This window comes from Suillus clintonianus (assembly GCF_016758775.1).
Source record: "Suillus clintonianus strain FC179 chromosome Unknown DEU56scaffold_140, whole genome shotgun sequence".
In the NCBI taxonomy this organism is placed as follows: domain Eukaryota; kingdom Fungi; phylum Basidiomycota; class Agaricomycetes; order Boletales; family Suillaceae; genus Suillus; species Suillus clintonianus.
In genome coordinates this window covers 21,629-43,159 of record NW_024539364.1, presented here as the reverse complement: position 1 = coordinate 43,159, position 21,531 = coordinate 21,629, and the positions used below count along the sequence as shown (strand labels likewise).

The following is a 21,531-nucleotide window of genomic DNA, read 5'->3' as shown; positions in this document are numbered from 1 at the left end:
CCATTGTCTCAGGTTTTGTATACCCTTGTATGATGTCGATTCTAGTTTGTCGATGCTTCTACTGACGTTTACGGCTTTCCAACGCTACCCCTGTCAGATTAATCTGTACGATAGCATGTTCATGTTTTCTGTAACACTGTCTCAGATCCGTCGTGTAATCTCATATTTCGAACCCCATGTATGTCGACGTATGATGTTGGACTTTCGTTCATTTTATGGAACTGTCTTCCTCTAGTTGGTCTGCCTAGTACTGGAGACTAGGTTCATGATGGTCTTTGGTCCTTATTGGTGTCCTGTCGATAATCAATTGAAGCTGATTGACAAAACGTTGTGAAGGTGTCCCCCGGATCTTCATTGTCGAGAAACAATTTTAAACGCGAACAGCACCCTGGCAGCTGACAGCTGACAACTATAAACCTATTTTAAAACTTTCAAGTTCCAGGCAGCGCTTTAGGAATACATCTATGTCCTTCTAAATCACGCATCTGCCAGATCATGACATTTGACACAGAGATGATGGAAATCAAAGAACGAACTGATACCTCGTGACATCTTGTATTCAATTGTCCCACTTCGGATGATCCTAAGACTTCCACGAGTCTTCTAGGGTTATTATTTCTGTTTCAGTGACAACATATCAAATCAACGAGCACGGTGCCATAGCGGCGGATGATTTTACCAATTGATATGTTCCGTAAAAGGAGGTATATATGGTGTTATATGATGTTAAGAAGGGAGGGTATAGTTATGCTGATGCGTCAGGGAAAAAAGGTGGCTCCGACCAATCCTAGTTAGATATTGAAAGAGATGCGAATAATGTTGGCACTCATATTCAAAGGATGATAATACCGCAAGCAATGGCAACGACTAGGCCAAATGCCACAGTAGCTGCCTTCATGTTTACAGCGCCACCAGTCTTGTTAATGAAAGGGTTGCTGCTACTACTGCTAGCAGTACTGGTAGAGCTACTAGCGGTAGCCGTCGAACTGGAAGTGCTTCCGCTGGTAAGCTGTAAATGTAATGCACTGTCAGACCACCACAAGCGAACCCCGTAAATTATCTACGAACAGAGAGAGATCCACCGCAGGCTTCGTTCCAGCTCTCAATTGCGGAATTAGCGTCTATCGAGACAGTTGGGTCAGCCGCAACGAGGCAATTCATGCATGTTTGAAGCTGGGTTCCGATGGACGATACACAAATGCAAGATAGAGTGCTGCCACAGTCCTGGGGGGGACATCTAAGTAATGTTAGAAGCTTGAGTTGTCAGGCGTACTCACACTTATAGTATTGATGACTTGGCACGTGGTTTGGCATTGGGAAGGAAGGTCGGTGGTATTGACCTGGCGGACAGCAAGGGTATTGGAAGAAATGTAGGGCACGATAGGAGGAGCTAGACGCGGAGGGGACATGTCAGTTAACTAATAGTTACTAGTGCATCAAAATTTACCTTGCGCGACAACAGCAAGAGCTTGGAGGAAAGGGGTTGTCTGGACCATTGCAAGTTGCGATTTTGATTGTCTCGGAGCTGAGTAAAAGATGGAACAGCAAACAGAATGTGGGTTGTTCTTTAACTTATAAGAAATTTTGGGAGCCGAGGTGAATGAATGTCAACTCGCGAGCAATATGCCAGAAGGCACTAGGATAAGGGTGCGAGGTACGGGTCGCCCTGAGGAAGATCACGATGTTACGACCGACGCACTGCCAATACTAAGGATCGGCAATAGAACAGTGGTGGTCCCTGAAGTAAATTTGGGCCCGTTTGTGCCTTAAATCAGCGGGGTTGCTTGTGTTTGCAGCCTGCCAGAAGCCTGCCAGGACAGCTGCGGCAGTGCATGATGCATGATGCACGATTAAAGCCTGTATCTTGAATCGTCGATTTCGGTGGTCGATTTGAGTCGGACGATGTTATCTTGACCTATAAATCATAGGAAGCGGTCGCATATTACGCGTGATCGTCGTAGTACTGGTGCTATCGGCCAACAGTGACCGCGTGAGACGCCGCAAAACACTGTTCATTCTCAACAGCGTTCAGCTGTTGACCATGGTGATTAGAATAACAATGCTTACAGTCTTACACGACCTCCCACAACGCGAATGCTTGCCAGCTGTACATATATGGCCATCAACTTCAAGATGCTTCGAGTTCTAGCAAGTTGTGCACCAATTTTTTGATGGCATGGAAACCGATCGGCGGGACGAAGTCTTTCAAGTCATCACCTCATCGCACTAGAGTCTGGACCACGCTGACCCGGAGCTTCGTGAGTACAAGTCAGATAAACATCCAGGAGCTGCGAAGGCTTGAGGACACCCTACTCAGGCTAGTAATTGTTATCCAAAGCACACGCATCGGGTCTCCGAGAATGATCCGCATTCGTCAGCAATCTCGTTATCACAGCCAGTGTGCAACCACTGCTCCATAACCCAATCATCCATGTCTGCCGGGATTAACGTTCCCGAGGAGCAGCCTTTGCTGTCTAGCTCTAAGCCGCCAAGTTATCACGATAATGATAATCCCCAAGAAAGTTTAAGTGGCCCTCAGGATGAAGAGGCCCTCGTCTTGATAGACGAGGCCGATGACTCCCCGAAAGAGCCGTGGACCAGAAGGCAAATAATCTTCTACAGCGGTCTGACACTGCTTGGATTGTTTATATTGGGCGTCTTCGTCAAAGGCTTCATTGATGCTGATGATGTTAACGTATGTCGTGGTCCGACTCGTGGCTCCATTTTCTTCCTCATATTCAACCTTCTCGTTAGTTTGACCTTGGGAAAGCGTTCAAGAGTGCACTAGGAGGAGGGTTAAGTGGTGCTGCAGGTAATTAAATCTATTTGTCGACATACATCTCTGCCACAATTTTGATGTCCTGGCAGCTATGGTATTGCAGGTCTTGGCGCTCATGGTATGATCCTCCTCATACCGACATGTCTCTGGTTCTCGCTGAAAATAATGCAGCCTCTGCGTACGATCATGAATTACCAATACCGATACGGTGCAACAACGACGCAGGCTACCAAGATCTTATACGCTGATGGCGGATGGACGCGATATTACCAAGGCCTCACCGCAGCCCTGGTTCAAGGGCCAGTATCTCGCTTTGGTGACACCGCTGCTAATGCAGGCATTCTTGCCCTCCTGCAAAGCAATTCATACATGAAGACCTTGCCCACGCCTATAAAGACAGTGTTCGCGAGTGTTGCTGCGGCTTGTTTCCGGATGACGTTGACCCCTGTTGACACGATTAAGACGACCATGCAGACGCAGGGTAAAGAAGGCATCGCATTACTGAGAGCTAGGGTATATCTTCACGCATGTGGCAGTTGCTTGTTCTCATGTTCTGCTAGGTCAAGAAGTATGGCGTTGGCAGCTTGTGGTATGGCGCTCTCGCAACCGCCGCTGCCACATTCGTCGGTCACTACCCAGCAAGTACCTTTTTGATTTATACATTCATTGCTCATTCTTTACCAGTGGTTCGGGACGTACAACTATCTCAACGAGGTCCTCCCACTTCCAGTGACTCTACCGCAGAAACTCCTTCGCTCCGCCGTAATTGGCTTTGCAGCATCCATCGCCTCTGACACCATCTCCAACTCCCTTCGCGTGCTGAAGACCTACCGACAAGTCAATGCTACCCGAATTGGATATACCGATGCTGCCCGCGCCGTTATCGCAGCAGATGGCGTCAAGGGCTTGTTCGGGCGGGGACTCAAAACCCGTATCGTGGCGAACGGCCTCCAGGGAATCATGTTTTCAGTGCTGTGGAAGTTATTTTTGGATATGTGAGTTGTCCCTGCGTAACGTGTGTATTTACGGTCCGGTTCTGAGTTATCTCCCCATTGTCCAGGTGGAATGAGAAGACGAATTAGATATGCAATGCATATCAGGAAGGGCTTGCACATCATGTTACCCTGAATACCAGGTCGCTGAACTCCGTTACCCCGCATGGTTGTCCTTGATCCTGCCGAGAGCTTATACCTTGATATTTCAAACATGCCTGACTCTTGGATTTCAAGGAATGTATGAAATTGGCATTCACGTTGCGCGTTACAAGAGACAGCTTGACTCTAGATTCGAGTAGCACGTTGGTGTAAAGCCAGGGAAAGAGCTCCGTTGTCCACTTAACCTTCCCAAAAGGCAACGGTGGATGATATTGCAGTTCTGCTGTCTGAGTGCTGGTCAATGTATGTACGCGAAGCGACGGCTGATCATCTAGGGGACCAGACAACAGTAGGCTGATAGACAACGAATATCATCATGATCTTCTGTCCATGGCCTGCAGGACCCGTGCACGCTCGCTCTCCCAATCATCCCAGCACAATGCCAACACTACTAGATCCATCCCGATAGTACCAGGACGCGGATCCCCCTCCCTCTCCTTTACTCCATTCGACGCACTTGTCTTCGATCCAACGAAAATTCTCTCCCAGCGCAAGATAGCCTCCAGTTTAAACCCAAATTTCTGCACAGCGCCTATACTCTTAGTATTCTTACTATTTGCCTTCCACTGCACACGACGGAGTCCCAGGCCATGCGGGGGTAAATCGAGAGCATACTGAAGGAGTAGGCCGACTGCATTCGTGGCGACGTGCGTCCGCTGGAACGGCGGTAGAATAATCACATAACCGATATCGATTGATAGGTTTACAAGGGATCCGTTCACGTATCCTATGATGCCTGCGAAGTTGGCTGATGAGGAGGGGCTAGGGCTTGTACGCGTCTTGTCGATAACGGCATAGAGGGCTACCCCGTCAGGACGTACGCGGCCGTCGATAACTTTCTTCACGAAATCTGAAGTGTCGGTAAATGTTTCCCAGGATAAGAACTCGTGGAGATCTGGATGGGCAATCGAGCCTTGGAAGTAGAGATCCGCGTGCAGATCAGGCTATCGGCCGGTTCGTCTTAGCAGATGATGAGAGGGATTTTGTAATGTGACTTACGATGAAAGGTGTGAGTTTGACCCGTTCGCTCTCCAACTCGCGAACGGGGAAGCAGAAATTAGTGTCATATGTAGTTGCAATTGGCTGCCTAGCAGTCGTAATTTCTGGTTGGGACATGTACTATGAAATTATCACAGTCACTGGGGCACGTACGTCGATTGTCGCCTGCCCGGCGATGGTCACTGGCTTGAAGAATTCAGTATTGTGTTGAAGTATTTGACCACTTGCCTTCTTAAGCTTCAAGCGCATTCTTCGTCGTGCATCCCATGCATACATGAACGTTGCAACGTTGAACGTTGAACGTTGAACGTTGAACACTTATGTCGTCGTCAGTCTGCCACCCAGTGGATGATCAAAGAAACACTACTGTGGGAAACAAATTTTGACTTGTCATAATTTGTACACCTACGGTCTCATGCCTTGATCAGCCTCTCCGAGTCGCAGCCAGATCTCGTGGGTGTTCGAGTTTCTACTGCCTGCGTGCGTATTCATTCTCGTATCACTCGATTTTGTACTCACTGCGAGATGCTTCACAGTGGCATGGGGCAGTTGTTATCTTGCGTCAATGACATAGCAGACCTTGACCATGTGGAGGAGTCTCCAGCAGCATTGCAGCAATGTCCCCAGGACGATGTAGAAAAGCGCCGAGCAGCATTGCAGAGGCATCCCCCTGGCCATTATCGTCATTTGACCAGTCTCGTCAACCTTGCCAACAGCCTTGCAGACAGGTTCGAGCGACTGGGTGCCCTGTCCGACCTTGATGAGGCCATCGAACTTCATCGGGCTTCACTACTCCTCCACCCCCTTGGTTATTCTGATCGACCGACGATTCTCAATAATCTTGCCAATGGCCTTCGAGATAGATTCACACAGCGGGGCATCCCGTCTGACATTGACGAGGCCATCGAGCACCATCGGGCTGCACTACTCCTCTGTCCCCCCGGTCATTCTCTTCGATCCAGGTCTCTCAACAATCTTGCAATCAGTCTTCAAGATAGGCCTGGTAAGCAGCGGGACATCCTCTCTGACCTTGATGAGGCCACCGAGCTCCTTCGGGATGCGCTAGTCCTTTGTCCCCCTGGTCATTCTCTTCGATCATCGACTCTCAACAATCTTGCCAACAGCCTTAAAGCCAGATCCAAGCAGCGGGGCATCCCGGCTGACCTTGATGAGGCCATTGAACTTCTTCGAACTGCACTACTCCTCTGTCCCCCCGACCATCCTCTTCGATTAACGTCTCTTAACAATCTTGCCCGCAGCCTTCGAGGCAGATTCCAGCAGCGTGGCGTATCGTCTGACCTTGATGAGGCCATCGAGCTCTATCGGGCTGCACTACTCCTATGTCCCCCCGGTCATTCTCTTCGATCGACATCTCTCAACGATCTTGCCATCAGCCTTCGAGCCAGGTTCGAGCAGCGAGGCGTCGCCTCTGACCTTGATGAGTCCATTGAACTCCTACGGGTCGTACTACTCCTTGGTCCCGTCGGTCATTCTGATCGATCCGGGTTCCTCAACAGTCTTGCCAACAGCCTTTATGACAGATTCAAGCAGCGGGGCATCCTGTCTGACCTTGATGAGGCCATAGAGCTTCATCAGGCTGCACTACTACTCTTTCCCCCCGGCCATCCTGATCGACCAGTGTCTCTCAACAATCTTGGTCTCAGCATTAAAGACAGATTCAAGCAGCGGGGCGTCCCGTCTGACCTTGATGAGGCTATTGAGCTCCATCAGGCTGCACTATTCCTTTGTCCCCATGGTCATTTTAATCGATCAACGTCTCTCAACAATCTTGCCATGAGCCTTCGAGACAGATTCAATCAGCGGGGTATCTCGTCTGACCTCGACAAGGCCATCGAGCTCCATCAGGCTGCACTCCTACATCGTCCCCACGGTCATCCTGATCGATCAGCATCTCTCAACAATCTTGCCATGAGCCTTCGAGACAGATTCAAGCAGCGGGGCACCTTATCTGACCTAGATGAAGCATTTAGGCTGTTCTTGCAACTCTCCCACATATCTCATGCAGTCTCTCGTATGGATCTTACTGCTGCCAAGTCATGGGCTACATCTGCTGAGGAGACGAACCACGACTCTGCATTGCTGGCCTATCAAACCGCATTGAAATTCCTAGATCACCATGTTGCTCTTTTATCGTCTTCTCCACGCTATTTCGATGTTGTCAGGATGGTCACTGCTGTGCTTGGCATGGACGCTTTCTCGTGCGGTGTCCGTCGTGGCACCCTAGCAACTGCTGTGGAATTGGTGGAGCAAGGCCGTGCGGTATTCTGGACCCAGTCGGCACGGTTACGCGCACCACTCGATGAACTTTCCCTGTTAGGTGACACCGGCGCAGCCTTGGAGAAAGAGTTCAAGCAGCTGAGCTTTCGCCTTCGCAGCGTGTTCGATGAGTCTGGTGAAGACCAGTCCCCGGAAATTCGACAACTGACCATGCAGTGGAATGATGTCGTCTCCCGCATTCGCATGCTGCCTGACTTTTCTCGGTTTCTCCTGCCTCCGCTGTTTTCTGACCTCCAGAAAGCCGCTGAAGAAGGTCCGGTCATCATCGTCAATGCTAGTCGGTACAGCTGTGATGCCTTGATTATCTTGAGTAGCCAAGACCCTGTCCACGTTCCACTTGATATCGTGCAGACCGAGGTCTCCGAATTGTCCTCCGAGTTTCAGTCCCTTTCAGAACAATTCGGTTCTTCTAATCATCTACTCAAGCTTGCCAGCATCCTCCGGAAGCTTTGGCGCGAGGTCGTAGACTCCGTGGTTCAAGCTCTTAAAGAGTCTAAAGTTCAGCCTGGCTCGCGTATCTGGTGGTGTCCCACCGCTGAGTTTACGCTGCTTCCTCTACATGCAGCAGGACCTTACGAGAAGAAGAAAGACAATTTGTCTGACATTTACATCTCCTCTTACACCCCCACTTTGGCGACACTTATTCGTGCGAGACAGCAGGTTTCTGGAGATGCGTCCCCGCAACATTTTGTTGCCATTGGTCAAGCAAACCCAAAAGGGGCGAAGGCACTCGAAAATGTCGCTCCCGAGTTAGCCGTAGTCGCTCAGCGTCTCGCCTCTGTCGTCTCGGTCACGTCGCTCGCAGACGGCGATGCGACAGTCCAGGGTGCACTCGATGCACTAAATCATAATCAGTGGCTCCACCTGGCGTGCCACGGAATGCCGAATCGACAACAGCCATTTGAGTCTTCCTTTGCCATGCGCGATGGGTTCTTAATGATCAAGGACATCATCCGATCCAACTGGCAGAACCCGGAATTTGCGTTCTTATCGGCCTGCCACACTACCGTGGGCGATGAGAAGAGTCCCGATGAATCGATCCATCTCGCTGCGGCGATGCAATTCTCCGGATTTCGCAGTGTGATCGGTTCTATGTGGTCTGTGGACGACGATGTCGCACGTCAGGTCGTGTCTACTTTTTATGGCAACTTGGTTGATGGTTCAGAGCGATTGGACTGCACACGAGCCGCGGGAGCATTGCACAAGGCTCTGAAATCTTTGCGCAAGAAGATTTCGCTAGAACAGCAGATTGTATTTGTTCACATAGGTGTGTAGTTGGAGACTCGATTTGCCATATAACTCTTTGCTGTATTTCTAGTTGCTTTCATAATGTCCCTGGTTCGCGTGGTTTTGCGCGTGTGCACCTGATATGCTCATATTATGTTTTGACACTACTCCGGTACTTGTACGTATGGGCCCAAGGCTTGTTAATAAAATGGATCTAATTACAGCTGCTCGATCGAAGAACCTCTCGAACAGTCAACCAGCGGTAACTCTCCCACAGCGAGTTATCCTTGCCAGTCAATTCTGGGTTCCACCAATGAGTCTAAGAAAGAGCTAATGGTAGATGACATTGCGGTTCTGCTATCCGAGTGGTGGTCGATATAACCACAGTATGCGCGCGACACGACGACTGATTATCTTGATAACAATCTGATAGACAACGAATGTCATCATGATCTTCGATCCATGGCCTGCAGGACCCGTACTCGCTCGCTCTCCCAATCATCCCAGCACAATGCCAACAGTACCGAATCCGTTCCGATCGTACCAGGACACGGATCCCCCTCCCTCTCCTTCACTCCATTCGTCACACTTGCCTTCGATCCAACAAAAATTCTATCCCAGCGCAAGATAGCCTCCAGTTTAAATCCCAATTTCTGCACAGCGCCTATACTCTTAGTATTCCGACTATTTGCCATCCACTGCACACGGCGGAGTCCCAGGCCATGCGGGGGCAAATCGAGAGCGTACTGGAGGAGTAGGCCGATTGCATTCGTGGTGACGTGCGTCCGCTGGAACGGCGGTAAAATGAGTGCGTAACCGATCTCGGTCGATAGGTTTGCGGGAGAAGTGTTCATGTATCCTATGATGCCTGCGAAGTTGGCTGATGAGGAGGGGCTAGGGCTTGTACGCGTCTTGTCGATAACGGCATAGAGGGCCACCCCGTCAGGACGTACGCGGCTGTCGATAACTTTCTTCACGAAATCTGAAGCGTCGGTAAAAGTTTCCCAGGGTATGAAGTCGTAGAGATCGGGATAGGCAGCTGAGCCTTGGAAGTAAAGATCCGCGTGCAGATCAGGCTATCGGTTCGTCTTAGCGGATGATGAGAGAAATGTTGTAATGTGACTTACGATGAAAGGTGTGAGTTTGACCCGTTCGCTCTCCAACTCGCGAACAGGGAAGCAGAAATTAGTATGATGGGTAGTTGGCTGCTTAGCAGTCGAAATTTCTGGTTGGGACATGTACTATGAAATTATCACCGTCACTGGGGCACTTCGGTTGTCGCCTGCCGATGGTCACTGACTCGAAGAATTCAGTGTAGTATATGTGTTGCAATCGAAGTATTTGACAACTTGCCTTCTTAAGCTTCAATTCGTTGTGCATCCCATATACATACATGAACACGTTACAGTGTGTTGCAAATGACTTTAGAATGCACGAGAATTTTTTTGCGAGCTCGGTGTTTGTAAAATAGTTCGTAATAGCCAAATGCGGGACTTTCTGTCACATCAACAACTCGAAAATATTGTCTCCTCCACCTCAGGGTGTATCAATTGCACTCTGACACTCGTATCTTCAATCTGAACTTAACGGCACTCCCTCTTTCAATACTGTCAACACTAAATAATTATAATATATGGCCTTGTCCGCAACGATTTTGTGTAACTCTGGCCATACTCGCGTGATTTTGCAAGACATTGAGCTAGTTTTCTAAGAAAATTCCAACAGTTTTCCATTGTTCATATTCTGGCGCATTCTGAATTGAATTCAGGAGTGATCAGAGATGCTAAATATTGAATATTTTAATCTGTTCGCGCATCACAAGAGTTCGCGCATCGGCTCTAGTCTGAATCTACATACTTAGGGAAAATCACACTTTTCTGCGCGGTAACTCTCCGCTGGACTCAACACGTCAATTTTGAAAGAAAAAACCAGCGGGTCTTGTACTTTCAATATCAGGCTATCTATCCGTCAAGAAATTATATTTTTATGTGGATGTGTTGTAGAGATACAGATGTTTTAAAATGTGCAAACTCTAGTTGATCATCAGATAATCTAGCCTGGCTGGCAGTGGCGTGAAAACCGGAATGATTGACCAAGTGTGACACAAGTCACACGTCAAAACAAAGGAACAAACACAATTTTGAAAACGAGATTCTAAAGTCATTTGCAACACACTGTAATGTCGTTGTCAGTCTGCCACTGGATGACCAAAGAAACATTGTGGGAAACAAATTTTAACTTATATTTGTACACTACGGTCTCATGCCTCAGCTACCTAGCTCGCAGCCTCTCGTAGGTGCTCGAGTTTCCGCTACCTCCGTGTGTATTCACTCTCATATCACTCGATGTTGCACTCACTGCGAGATGCTTTACAGTGGGATGGGGCATTTGTTATCTTGCGTCAATGTCATAGCAGATCGTGACCATGTGCAGGAGTGGCATTGCAGCAACCCCAAGACGATGTAGCAAAGTGCCGAGCGGCCTTGCAGAGCCATCCCCCGGGCTATGATCAACATTTGACCAGTCTCGTCAACCTTAACAACAGCCTTGCAGACAGGTTCGAGCGACGGGGTGCCCTGTCTGACCTTGACGGGGCCATCGAACACCATGGGGCTGCACTACTCCTCCACCCGCTGGTTATTCTGATCGACCAACTATTCTCCATGATCTTGCCAATGACTTTCAAGATAGATTCAAACAGCGGGGCATCCTGTTTGACCTTGACGAGGCCATCGAACACTATCGGGCTGCACTACTCCGCTATCCCCTCGGTCATTCTCTTCGATCATCGACTCTCAACAATCTTTCCGACAGCCTTCGAGCTAAATCCAATCAGCGGGGCATCCCGTCTGACCTTGATACGGCCATTGAGCTCCATCAGGCTGCACTACTCCATCGTCCCTACGGTCATCCTGATCGATCAAAGTCTCAACAATCTTACCCCACTTTGACGACACTGGTTCGTGGGAAACAACAGGTTTCTGGAGATGCATCCGCGCAACATCTTGTTATCATTGGTCAAGGAAACCCGAAAGTGGCGCTTTGAAGATACTCGAATGTGCTCCCGAGTTAGCCGTAGTCGTTCAGCGTCTCAAGCCCGTCGTCTCGGTCACGTCGCTCGCGGACGACACACTACAGTTCAGGGTGCACTTGGTGCACTAAATCACAATCAGTCACTGGCTCCATCTGGCGTGCCACGGAATGCCAAATCGACAACAACCATTTGAATCTTCCTTTGCCATGCGCGACGGGCCTTTAATGATCAAGAATATCATCCGATAACTGGCAGAACCCGGAATTTGCATTAAGAAGATTCCGCTAGAACAGCAAATTGTATTTGTTCGCATAGGTGTGTGTTTGCAGACTCGATTTGCCATATTTCTAGTTGCTTTCATAATGTCTCTCGTTCGCGCGCGAGCTTAGTTATCCTTGTAATGGTGGTTTTGCGCGTCGATTCGAGGATGTTCATGTGCACTTGATATGCCCATATCATGTTTTCATCTTGCTCTGGTATCGTACATATGGGCCCAAAGTTACTCGTACTTGAACAAAATCTAATTACGGCTGCCAACAGTCAACCAGCGGTGCCTCTCCGAGTTATCCCTACTAGCCGATTCCGGTCTGTCACAGAGTTCCACCTATGAGTCTAGACCAGGCAACATTGCGCAGTACTTAGCTCCAACGAACTCCAATGATGACCATTTCGTGACATCATCCAGGCGCCTACGATAGCATAAAACCACACCGCGCCCGAATGTTCAACCATTCTGAACGAACTTGAACATAATACGTACAAGACCATACCGCCGATACCCCTTTATTCTACATACTCTTTGGCTAAGCTGAATTCATCATGGTGCGTGTATCCTGAACCCACAATGTTATGTACCAAGTCGACATCTTCCTGCATAGGGCTCTATCGTTTCCGCAATTGGCCATGGCATTAACGACATCATCTCAGCAATAGCCCACGTGATCATGTCCATCATCGGCGCAATAACCATGGTTCGTGCATTATTTCATTTCATGTCACGGATCGTTGGTTCTCACAGAAAATACTAGGTCATTGTCACAATCGTAGACTTCATCGTCGACATCCTGTGCTGCAGGTGCTGCAGCTCACGACGGCGGATGGGCAGGACATCTGGATATAGTTACAGAAGACGAGCAGTCCTTTGACCGTCTACTCTTATGGCACGACTCGTATTTCACTGAATGTCACCTCGATGCAACGGATATTTGATACCACACTTACAATTATGAACTTGGACCCGAATATATATATGTTGGAGTGCATGCGCTGCTGACATTCTGTTGGAGTGCTAAAGGTGACAGGGCTTGGGCGCAATAGCTGGGTCAGACAGAGCGAATGATTCGCATCAAGCGCCACTTTCCTCCACACATGTGGATATGTTCCCCATAAAGGAACCAGCAGGTCGTGCTTCGGTGAGGGGGACGTTATTGGCGCACATTTGCAACCCTGTTAGCGTCGAATAAGCCTTAAAACCGACATGGATAGCCTGTGCAGACGGGAATGAGGAAGCACAATAAGATATTACAACAAGACTATGGAGCGAAAATACAAGTAGCAATCATTACGACTGCTCGGCATAAACCTGCAAAGGATCAATGAGCGAGGTTATTTGGGTTAATAGTTGCCCAACCAACCTTGATGGTCTTGTCAGCACCACCAGTGATGAGCCGTGTTCCGGTCATATCGAATGTCGAACAAAAGACCCCGGCTTCGGCCTCGAGGGAACCGGGTTGAGGTACATCGTCAAGATTTTGGAATGGAGTTCCCGTATTATAATCCCAGAACGTGAGTGTGCCATTATCACCTAAGGAAATTGATTCAGATTTAGGGAAAACCGATGGGATATGATGACCTACCACCAGAGAAAAATACACCTTCTGCGTTGACAGAAAGCGTATTTATGATAGCGTTATGGCCGGGGAAATTGTGTACAAATGCACCCTCTGGGCATTTCCATTTTTTAATGTTATTACCGCCTGCAGAACCGGATGCAAAGGAATATTCCGTCGGGTGGATTGCCAGGGCCCTTACAGACTTTTTGTGATGGGTGAGGGTGACCATTGTTTTTCCAGCTGCTAGGTCCCACAACCTTATCCAGGGTGATATTAGCCAGCGTGCTACATTGCAGGAAACTCCGACGTACCGAACCGTCGAGTCCATACTTCCAGTGATGACTTGTGGATCAGACTCTTGGCACTTTACATCCGCTACTGTGGCAGAGTGACCCGCGAGAACGTGGATTTGGGCCTTCGTGCGCATATCCCAGACACGAGCCGAGGCATCACGACCGGATGTGACCAAAACATCCAACGTCGGATGCAAGCTCAGCGAGTAAACGCCTGAAAGATGACCGTGATAATGCCGGATAACTTTGTTGGCTTCAAGGTCCCAGCATTTCACCATCTAAAGGCTATGATCAACAACACGAGATTGGTGGGAGATAAAATGACTTGCCTTGTCCTCACCACACGAAAACAAGTACGGGTGTCTCGGTGAAACAGCCAGCCCTCGGACAGTGGAAATATGACCAGTCAGTGAAAGCTTCAACTCCCCTGAAGCCAAGTCCCAAATTTTGATGACTCTGTCTCCGGCACCAGTAGCAAACCATTGATTTCCTGGCTCAACTGCCACGCTGCGGACCCAACCCAGATGACCAGATATTACGCGGACAAGCTTCCATGGTGCATGGTATGTTGGCTTGATGGTGCGGGTCGTTTTGTGTAAGGTTAAAGCCTCAGAGAGTTTATTGGACGTGACGAATGTGGACGGTTGCACTTTAGGTGTGTTGTCTATTGTGGCAATCATTCTTGATGTGTCGCTGGATGCTGAGTTAACTGATAAGACCATCAGTCAGACATAATAGGAACTGGTGACCCACGTCCAGCAGTGATGGCCTTTCTCTGCTCCTTTGGCCGAACAGGACCAACAGGGCCTTGCTGAGAAAGTAATGCAGGAGGGAGCTCTTTGAAATCACGGTATTCATCATTAATCTTCACAGAGAGACGTATTCGCGCGCTTAAAATTTCTTCAGCAAATGTGATCAGCGTCCCAGAACTTGACACGCACCTCTTCTCATCTTCCTTCATCCCGTCATTTGGACATGATGCAAATATGTCTCTCGTGCGCTTTGCACTTCTCTTCAGTAAAGGATCCAGCGGCGGAAGAGCATGTGATGTACTCATTGATAGCACTGGAAAATAGTGTCGAGGAAATGAACCCAGTTCACTACAGGGTGGCTGGGGATGACCGGTTTGATTAACATTGTTTGGTTATTTCCCAGAAAGGCGATCAACACGCGAGTCGCTTATCTGAAGTAGGGAGCTTTCATGCTTTGTTCCCCTCAAGACTCCTTTGTGTTTCGTGATTTTTGTTCAAGTGGTCTACGAGGATTGAATAGTTTTTGAAGTAACTTAGTGGTAGACATTAGACGTCGTTTCGTCAGTCATGTCTGAAGCAGCAGCAGCAGAGCTTAAAAAGCTCGTGAAACAACTCCAAAATACTTCCACGGAGGTGTGTACGAATCCCTTCTAGGTCAATGCTTTCAGTTTGATTTACTGACAACCCTTCGTGTAGGAAAAAGTGGCCATTCTACAAATCTTGAAGAAAGACTATCAAGTAAATGAAGCGATCCTAAGGGTAGGTATTCGTGTTCTAGTTTTTCCCTCTTGACTCACTGGTGAGAATATGTAGGAAAGCAGGGCAGGTCTTGCTGTCGGAAAATTGCGGACTCATGAGGCAAAAGAGGTCTCCGACCTCGCCAGGGAGATCGTAAAGAAGTGGAAAAACGAAGTGGAGCGCGCCAAAGGAGGTTCAGGTTCAAAGGCAGGGACACCTGGGAACGGCAAGGCAGCACCAGGTGAGTCCCATCATGATATCCTGCTAGATCCTTCTGATGACCATGACTATCACATCCATTCCCTCATAAAGCTCGCAAGGGATCTGCATCGGTGACACCGTCTAACGCCACCACTCCTGCTCCGTTGAACGGAAAGTCGGAATCCCGTACTGCGAAAGGAGATGGTGCAAAGGCGTCCGGCACTGGCGACAACACGCGGGACAAGTGCACAGAACTTATCTATGATGGTCTTGCTTGTGACTCTGGTGCTCGTGAGTTGATTTCAGACTTCGGCTTCACTACCCGACTCTCACTGACCCTGAAAATAGCCAGCGATCTGATTATGAGTCGAGCAAAAGCTGTGGAGGCCGCTGTTTTCGCACAGTTTGGCAGCACTAACGCTGGATATAAAGGCAAGATACGTTCTTTGTTCGTCAACCTCAAGGACAAGGGCAATCCAAGTCTACGAGAGAGTATTGTCAGCGGAGATCTTTCGGGGGAGAAGTTCAGCAAAATGACAAGCGAGGTATGGCAGGCATCATAAGATCTATATTTTAAAGCTGATTTGTTCCAGGAAATGTCTTCGGAGGAACGACGAGCGGCAGACCAAAAAATAAAGGAGGAGAACTTCTTTAAGTCCTTGGGAGCTGGGGAACGGGAAGCCGAAACCGAAGGGTTCCAGTGCGGAAGATGCAAGCAAGTAAGATCCTTTCATCGAATTTGGTGGTGCGGTATCTCATCATTCGTAGCGCAAGTGTCGCTATCGTCAGGCGCAGACCCGAAGCGCCGACGAGCCGATGACAGTGAGTAAATGTTTAATTGAAATCAGACTAAAGTTTATGTGTATTTCTTTCTAGACTTTTGTGACGTACGTAACCTTTACCTGTTGTGTCAATGCAATACATACTCACCTTTCGCCTCGTCTACAGATGTGTCAACTGTGGCAACAAGTAAGTAACCTGTCTTTGTGGAAACCTCTGTCTCATTCATCATCTACAGGTGGAAGTTCTCGTAAATCGTTGCATCGTCTGGGAGTGCTTTATTGTCGGTAGTTTTCTTCTTCTACTGTACTCATTTTCTTTGTCCAATCGGTCGGGACATCGTTCTATTCAACCTAGACGGCCCTGTCGTAATGATGTATACCTTCAATCTATCTTGAAAAATACCCCTTTGCTTCTGACAACTCGTATCTTATACAGCGGAACCGGTGAGGTATATAGCTGTGATCGGGACATGTATCATTTATTGAACATCAATATATGAGCTATGGATTCGCTTGCAAGATGGTTCCCGCCGGAAGGCCACGAGAACGACCTCACATGGTTGCTATGACCTGTCCAAATACCTTTCATCATCTTCCCGTCGGTATTCCACTACTGAATGCTTCCGGTTTCTCTCCCGCACGTTCCAGCGCCAGGAGGAGCTATTATAACATACCTGAGGTGACATAGGTGCAGGTACGAGACACAGAGCGCGCAAGTGAATTTTGGCATGCCAGGCAAGTATATTCTGCTTCCACTATATTCATCTGGTCTTCGCCCTGACTCAGAACTTTCAGAAGTGCTCGCAAGCACAGCCGACCTTCCTTAATTGCCTCCACGTAGTACCCCACAGCCTCATGCTCACCCTCGGCCCATCCCTCGTGTCACCCCCGAAACCCTGATTACGCGGCTCTCAGTTCCACGATAGCTTGGAGGACCTTATCGATATGCTTCGTAACGGCTATCTGGGGACATTTCCTCAATCGGCAGAGAAGCATGATGAACGCAGATGTTGATGTCCATTCTAACGAGTCTGATCGGTGCCTTTCACGCAGCGCTATACGCTGCGTGTCAGTTGCAATGCGCCCTTAACCTTGAAAACGGAGGGATTTTTGTGTTACCGGTAATATCGATGAGAACTAGCCCTTTCTCGCCCAGAGTCAAAGTTGCATGCCGATCGAACAGGATTTATTTCGAGTCTAATGTACTGAGTCTGAACATGAATAACGTGGACCATGATAACGAGGACATGAGAGCAATAGTGACCTCTGCCTGGTACTCGAACTTGGCTAATCTTGCTCGCATTCGGTCCATTTCTGCTTGACATTCGGCCATAGCCTGCAAAAATTGATAAGTAAATAGTGTAATGACTCGGAATTCTAAAAAGATCCTCACCCGCTGTGTAACCGCTTCCTCTTTTTGCCTTATCTATTCATTTGCTTTGCTCGTCGCTTCTGTTTCCCTCGCTAGTGCTTGCTCGATCTCTGTTTGACATTGAGCCCTACCTTCCATCCTCAACTGTGAAAATACATGGGTAATCAGTGTAAACGATACCCGGAGGAACCTCACCTGCCGTACTTCATCTTCCTCGGCTTTTCTCCTCTTCTGCTGCATTCTAGATGCGCGCCTACAGGATGCGATATTGCTCACATACCATTTCCACACTATTTGCCTTCTCGATATTCAGCCCACGATAAATGGAACCGCATTGTTTCACGACAATCAGGGAAGAGCTTTTTGAGCGCCTCCCAGACAGTATGGGCATACCAGTAACACTGATATTGGTAGACGGTGTATAGTGGAGAATGCTTGCTGAGAGCGGACAAGAGCACGGATAGTTGAATTGCGGATGGGCGAGCGGAGGCGGAGAATTCAAGTTCACGTAGGTCCTTGTACGGGGTATAAGTGTTGGATAGGTATGATTGAATGGCAGAACCTTCGTTGGGGGTGACTCCCAACGAGGGTTCTGCCATTCTGTAAAGATGGAATCGTGGGGGTTGGAGAAACTGATGGCGAGACTATGGATGGTGATCAATGACTGCCTGAGCTGTCTTGACGAGCCATTGTTGTTCTGTGTATGCATCTATACATGGCGTGCGGCCTAAAACCAAGATCGCGACGACGTGCTGTTATGGGATGACGAAACGACTCATCAGCTGAGCTGACTATATATATGCGCCTGCAGTCACATGATTTTTTCCTGATAGAAGGAGCAAAAATCCATGCTCTTTACCGCCGGTGCATTTACAATAGATCATGCGTTCAAGCTGGCACTGGGAGGAAAGATCGCTGTTCAAGGGGAGCGTCTGCCATTGTCCTATGCCGTTCTTACTATCAGCCGCGGTGAACACGCCGGGGGCGTCGGAAGGAGATTCCATGAACAGACGGAAAATAGCTGCGAGGAAACCGCGAATACTGAAACGATTCGTTCCATACCTGAAGCCTTTGAAGCCCATTGCAAGCTGACAAGGGTTTGACCACGAGGGAAGCAGTGGCTTATCTTGAAGAAAGGAACGTGGTCACCTCGACATCTTCTGCTCCTTGATGGATATAACCCTCTCCACCACGTAGGTGAAATCAGCCGCATTCGGATCAAAATCCGGTTCCTCGGACCTGGGGTGGCAATTTGTCGTTTGTCTACATAGCGTTGTACTTGCTGGTGTGACTTGACTAGCACTTCAGCCATGTTAACGGACGTCCAACGCATCAAAGGAGGTGCGAGTAAGGCTATGACAGAGCGAAAGCCCAACACAGAAGTCTCTGTGCCGAAACAAGACACAATGCAGCCTACCAAAATTAAGTCGCCTCCAGCAGCGAAGCCATCGGATACAGATGTCGACCGAGCAGAAAGCGAGGGTGTGGAAGAGGAAAAAAAACGAAGGTGATGACGAGGGCAACAATGAGGAGTCTGCACGATACCGCCAATGATCGCTGTAAGATTTACGACCACGATGGCTCTATCTTGGGCGTCGAGTATAGATACGCTGCAGAAGATGGTAGACCTGCATGGCTGAGCATTGGGGCGGATATTATATGTGGAATGCTAAGTCACTATTACCATGAGTCGGTCACATTCAGACTTGTGGGGCACAAAAGACGTTGCATGGAAAGAACTCGTGACATGGGTTACCAGCATCTCATGGCACACGAGCACGCTGATACTTGGGTTGAGTATTAATGATATATCACCAGCACGAGGGCTGGGTGACATCCCGCAGGCTTGATGGTTCTTTACAACGTTCATCAGCGTGAAATATATGTTGGACAGCCACCTTGTACAGCCACCTGATCCACGTGAGGGTGGGAAAATCGAGTGGCTTCTGAAATGCACGCGTTTGTACGCGTTGCCGAAGCCATCCCTCTAGTATTGTTTTATACCTGAACACCATTCCTTTTACCACTCCAACCGGCTGTGTGTACGAATATGTCCGAAGATACTGAAGACGTCAAACCAAAATTGAGCCTGGTCATTAACTATGAGGGTACCCGTTAGTCTTCTTTACGTGCTATTCCGACGCGTTGCAGGTATTGACGACCTGTGGCCAGAAATCACCGTAAAGGTGAAGCACAACATGGCGTTCAAGAAGATATTTGATGCAGCAGAGGTAAGATTCATGATCTTCGCCTTAAATCCTGCATTTTCATCAACCTGCGTGGCCTGCACCAGAAACGATTTGGAAAAGAATCAGGTGGGTGGCAAACACTTTCGGAAGGTGAAGAAGTTCTAGATTCACGGTCAACCTTCAGGGACGTTCAAGTTTACTTACGATGGCAAAAGATTGCGGGCTGAAAACACACCTATGGATGTGAGTGTGCTACTGATGCCCAGAGAATGGTTGACGCTCGTACGCTGACGCATCATCAGATGGACATGGAAGAGGGTGATATCATTGACGCTCACTTAGAGCAGGTACGTTGCATGCTTCTCTTCTTTTCTAGGTCCTAATACTGCGACGCTCTCTAGCTAGGAGGTGGCATATGTTAGTTGTTGTACATCCCGAGGCTCCCGTAGGCCATCCAATCGGATATTATTTCTGTACTGTACTACGTCTCACTATCCACCGTTCAGTCCGTTTGCGTTTACTTGTCGCCAAATGGTGTAGCCTCAACTCTAAAGGCACTTCACCTCACTTGAAGAGATCTGAGATCTCTCCTCTACCACGTGCAAGGGTAAACAACCACTACATCTCACTGCTTGTTAATAGGTCCCCTTTCCCATTGTTGTTGTGTTATTCTTCGCCCTCCTTATTCGGGTGCCTCGCCGCTGCATTCTTTAACTCTTGCCAGGTGTTCCGACGACAAGCTCAAGGATCGTTTGTTAGTCATTGAGGGCAGCATCTTTCGAAAGTTGGGTACACTGGCCAGTCGTCAGGATCTCACTGGTAGGTTACATTGACTTTGCCCAGATGGTGACAACTACTAGTGCACCCATCCCAATCTAAACTCGATTTTGTACGTCAAACCACCAATTACTGAGACCATCGTACGGCTGTTCTCTATGACCGTCTTTCGCAGCACTCTTTAGCATACTCAGCGTTTTCCAATGCGTTGATTATGGACAATGATGCTGCGGAAAGACACTAGACCCTAAGACCCGGCACTTCCCGGTAGCAAGTCGTGGACTATAGAATGATCAAGCTTGGATCAAGCACCTCCGATTGACGTGAGATCTGCTCGGAGCGAGCATTTAGCATCGCCTTGGTATTTTCGTGCTCATACCAAACTCATCATGCAATCATTGTTCACGCCAGCTACACCAATTGTTTTTTTCGGTGGTTCTGGTATAACCGTACACCAATTTGAACTTGAATAATATGTTTGACCGCCATTTACACTCAACAAATGTGAGATGTCGGGTGGAATAACCTTTCCGTGCCTACCATTCGACTTGTAGAGTCTCCCAGCGTCTGTGGTTCAATCTGCCAATATGCAACACATCGCACAGGAGCTTCAGGAACAAATGTTCAGCTGCAAAATTCACCCGGAATGATCTACTTAATGTGAGGGTTTGTGCCGACAAAGTCGGCGCTTCCGGAGTAAATTTAGTGGAATTTGATGTCAGTGACCGCAGATCTCTACGATCGCTGAAATAAAATTCTGCTTCTGCTATTCTCTTTGTCTCCGAAAATGAATAAAGCAAATGGCTGGCTCTTGATTTAGCCTTGGAATAACTGTCTTCCGTCTATCGGGTCTGCTTGAGGGAGACTGGACCTGATTGCTGTTGTCGAACTTACGGATGAACATTTTAACGAGCAGCAGCTATAAAGAGCGTGAGCGCAGAGTTGGCGAACGACCAACAAAAACACAGACCTCTGCGCTTAGCTTGAAAAACTCGCACTTTTTGACGGTAAGGTTCACCTCACTGACCTATAGATCCAACTTATGACACTGTTTAGATGAATCTCTTGGCGATCATTCTCCTGGCAGTAACAGCTATCGGTCCT

The 21,531-nt window shown here is 48.4% G+C and overlaps 12 protein-coding genes across 12 annotated transcripts; 6 read left to right on the top strand and 6 right to left on the bottom strand.

The window, feature by feature from the left end:
- Positions 1–832: 832 nt before the first annotated feature.
- Positions 833–1,496, bottom strand: DEU56DRAFT_918662 (uncharacterized protein; the record flags this gene model as incomplete). Its single annotated transcript, XM_041358142.1, has 4 exons — positions 833–1,009; positions 1,069–1,224; positions 1,278–1,390; positions 1,448–1,496. The coding sequence occupies 4 exons, from the start codon at positions 1,494–1,496 to the stop codon at positions 833–835; spliced, it is 495 nt and encodes a 164-aa protein (XP_041202379.1).
- Positions 1,497–2,431: 935 nt separating this feature from the next.
- DEU56DRAFT_873966 (mitochondrial carrier) lies at positions 2,432–3,861 on the top strand (the record flags this gene model as incomplete). The annotated part of the gene is made up of 7 exons (XM_041355904.1): positions 2,432–2,695; positions 2,755–2,812; positions 2,869–2,873; positions 2,951–3,292; positions 3,340–3,417; positions 3,464–3,774; positions 3,840–3,861. The coding sequence occupies 7 exons, from the start codon at positions 2,432–2,434 to the stop codon at positions 3,859–3,861; spliced, it is 1,080 nt and encodes a 359-aa protein (XP_041202378.1).
- A 386-nt stretch (positions 3,862–4,247) lies between these two features.
- Positions 4,248–5,049, bottom strand: DEU56DRAFT_747424 (acyl-CoA N-acyltransferase; the record flags this gene model as incomplete). Its single annotated transcript, XM_041349275.1, has 2 exons — positions 4,248–4,877; positions 4,933–5,049. 2 exons carry the CDS (start codon positions 5,047–5,049, stop codon positions 4,248–4,250), a joined length of 747 nt encoding a protein of 248 aa, XP_041202377.1.
- A 364-nt stretch (positions 5,050–5,413) lies between these two features.
- On the top strand, positions 5,414–8,704 carry DEU56DRAFT_135836 (TPR-like protein). The gene has a single exon (XM_041344716.1). It carries the CDS (start codon positions 5,458–5,460, stop codon positions 8,503–8,505), a length of 3,048 nt encoding a protein of 1,015 aa, XP_041202376.1. The 5' UTR covers positions 5,414–5,457; the 3' UTR covers positions 8,506–8,704.
- Positions 8,705–8,903: 199 nt separating this feature from the next.
- On the bottom strand, positions 8,904–9,695 carry DEU56DRAFT_747436 (acyl-CoA N-acyltransferase; the record flags this gene model as incomplete). The annotated part of the gene is made up of 2 exons (XM_041349276.1): positions 8,904–9,533; positions 9,585–9,695. The coding sequence occupies 2 exons, from the start codon at positions 9,693–9,695 to the stop codon at positions 8,904–8,906; spliced, it is 741 nt and encodes a 246-aa protein (XP_041202375.1).
- A 1,024-nt stretch (positions 9,696–10,719) lies between these two features.
- DEU56DRAFT_984614 (uncharacterized protein) lies at positions 10,720–11,648 on the top strand (the record flags this gene model as incomplete). The annotated part of the gene is made up of 4 exons (XM_041360002.1): positions 10,720–10,749; positions 10,822–10,831; positions 10,891–11,093; positions 11,159–11,648. 4 exons carry the CDS (start codon positions 10,720–10,722, stop codon positions 11,501–11,503), a joined length of 588 nt encoding a protein of 195 aa, XP_041202374.1. The 3' UTR covers positions 11,504–11,648.
- A 1,302-nt stretch (positions 11,649–12,950) lies between these two features.
- On the bottom strand, positions 12,951–14,744 carry DEU56DRAFT_837052 (WD40-repeat-containing domain protein). Its single transcript, XM_041354823.1, has 7 exons — positions 14,558–14,744; positions 14,370–14,506; positions 13,946–14,316; positions 13,635–13,894; positions 13,348–13,580; positions 13,126–13,295; positions 12,951–13,073 (listed from the first exon to the last, which is right to left on the bottom strand). Exons 1-7 carry the CDS (start codon positions 14,671–14,673, stop codon positions 13,053–13,055), a joined length of 1,308 nt encoding a protein of 435 aa, XP_041202373.1. The 5' UTR covers positions 14,674–14,744; the 3' UTR covers positions 12,951–13,052.
- A 72-nt stretch (positions 14,745–14,816) lies between these two features.
- DEU56DRAFT_837049 (transcription elongation factor) lies at positions 14,817–16,604 on the top strand. Its single transcript, XM_041354822.1, has 10 exons — positions 14,817–15,001; positions 15,065–15,127; positions 15,182–15,347; positions 15,419–15,598; positions 15,656–15,852; positions 15,901–16,026; positions 16,076–16,129; positions 16,184–16,194; positions 16,256–16,276; positions 16,326–16,604. Exons 1-10 carry the CDS (start codon positions 14,936–14,938, stop codon positions 16,339–16,341), a joined length of 900 nt encoding a protein of 299 aa, XP_041202372.1. The 5' UTR covers positions 14,817–14,935; the 3' UTR covers positions 16,342–16,604.
- A 333-nt stretch (positions 16,605–16,937) lies between these two features.
- On the top strand, positions 16,938–17,475 carry DEU56DRAFT_135302 (uncharacterized protein). Its single transcript, XM_041344715.1, has one exon. The coding sequence runs from the start codon at positions 17,097–17,099 to the stop codon at positions 17,409–17,411; it is 315 nt and encodes a 104-aa protein (XP_041202371.1). The 5' UTR covers positions 16,938–17,096; the 3' UTR covers positions 17,412–17,475.
- An 18-nt stretch (positions 17,476–17,493) lies between these two features.
- DEU56DRAFT_837042 (uncharacterized protein) lies at positions 17,494–18,167 on the bottom strand. The gene is made up of 2 exons (XM_041354821.1): positions 18,145–18,167; positions 17,494–18,053 (listed from the first exon to the last, which is right to left on the bottom strand). Exons 1-2 carry the CDS (start codon positions 18,149–18,151, stop codon positions 17,752–17,754), a joined length of 309 nt encoding a protein of 102 aa, XP_041202370.1. The 5' UTR covers positions 18,152–18,167; the 3' UTR covers positions 17,494–17,751.
- Positions 18,099–18,608, bottom strand: DEU56DRAFT_837041 (uncharacterized protein). The gene has a single exon (XM_041354820.1). The coding sequence runs from the start codon at positions 18,541–18,543 to the stop codon at positions 18,253–18,255; it is 291 nt and encodes a 96-aa protein (XP_041202369.1). The 5' UTR covers positions 18,544–18,608; the 3' UTR covers positions 18,099–18,252.
- Positions 18,609–19,511: 903 nt separating this feature from the next.
- Positions 19,512–20,033, top strand: DEU56DRAFT_747405 (uncharacterized protein; the record flags this gene model as incomplete). Its single annotated transcript, XM_041349273.1, has 5 exons — positions 19,512–19,575; positions 19,634–19,692; positions 19,755–19,776; positions 19,835–19,893; positions 19,953–20,033. 5 exons carry the CDS (start codon positions 19,512–19,514, stop codon positions 20,031–20,033), a joined length of 285 nt encoding a protein of 94 aa, XP_041202368.1.
- Positions 20,034–21,531: the final 1,498 nt, after the last annotated feature.

What these genes read in the sequence shown, in the direction of transcription:
- DEU56DRAFT_135836 (XM_041344716.1), top strand. Translation starts at nt 5,458, where the DNA reads ATGCTTCACAGTGGCATGGGGCAGTTGTTATCTTGCGTCAATGACATA.
- DEU56DRAFT_837052 (XM_041354823.1), bottom strand. Translation starts at nt 14,673, where the DNA reads ATGAGTACATCACATGCTCTTCCGCCGCTGGATCCTTTACTGAAGAGA. An exon ending in ATGAAGGAAGATGAGAAGAG is followed by an intron (nt 14,507 to 14,557) that starts GTGCGTGTCAAG and finishes AGAAATTTTAAG; the next exon opens with CGCGCGAATACGTCTCTCTG. An exon ending in AGGTGTATTTTTCTCTGGTG is followed by an intron (nt 13,296 to 13,347) that starts GTAGGTCATCAT and finishes CAATTTCCTTAG; the next exon opens with GTGATAATGGCACACTCACG.
- DEU56DRAFT_837049 (XM_041354822.1), top strand. Translation starts at nt 14,936, where the DNA reads ATGTCTGAAGCAGCAGCAGCAGAGCTTAAAAAGCTCGTGAAACAACTC. An exon ending in TCAGCAAAATGACAAGCGAG is followed by an intron (nt 15,853 to 15,900) that starts GTATGGCAGGCA and finishes GATTTGTTCCAG; the next exon opens with GAAATGTCTTCGGAGGAACG. An exon ending in AGTGCGGAAGATGCAAGCAA is followed by an intron (nt 16,027 to 16,075) that starts GTAAGATCCTTT and finishes CATCATTCGTAG; the next exon opens with CGCAAGTGTCGCTATCGTCA.
- DEU56DRAFT_135302 (XM_041344715.1), top strand. Translation starts at nt 17,097, where the DNA reads ATGTTGATGTCCATTCTAACGAGTCTGATCGGTGCCTTTCACGCAGCG.
- DEU56DRAFT_837041 (XM_041354820.1), bottom strand. Translation starts at nt 18,543, where the DNA reads ATGGGCTTCAAAGGCTTCAGGTATGGAACGAATCGTTTCAGTATTCGC.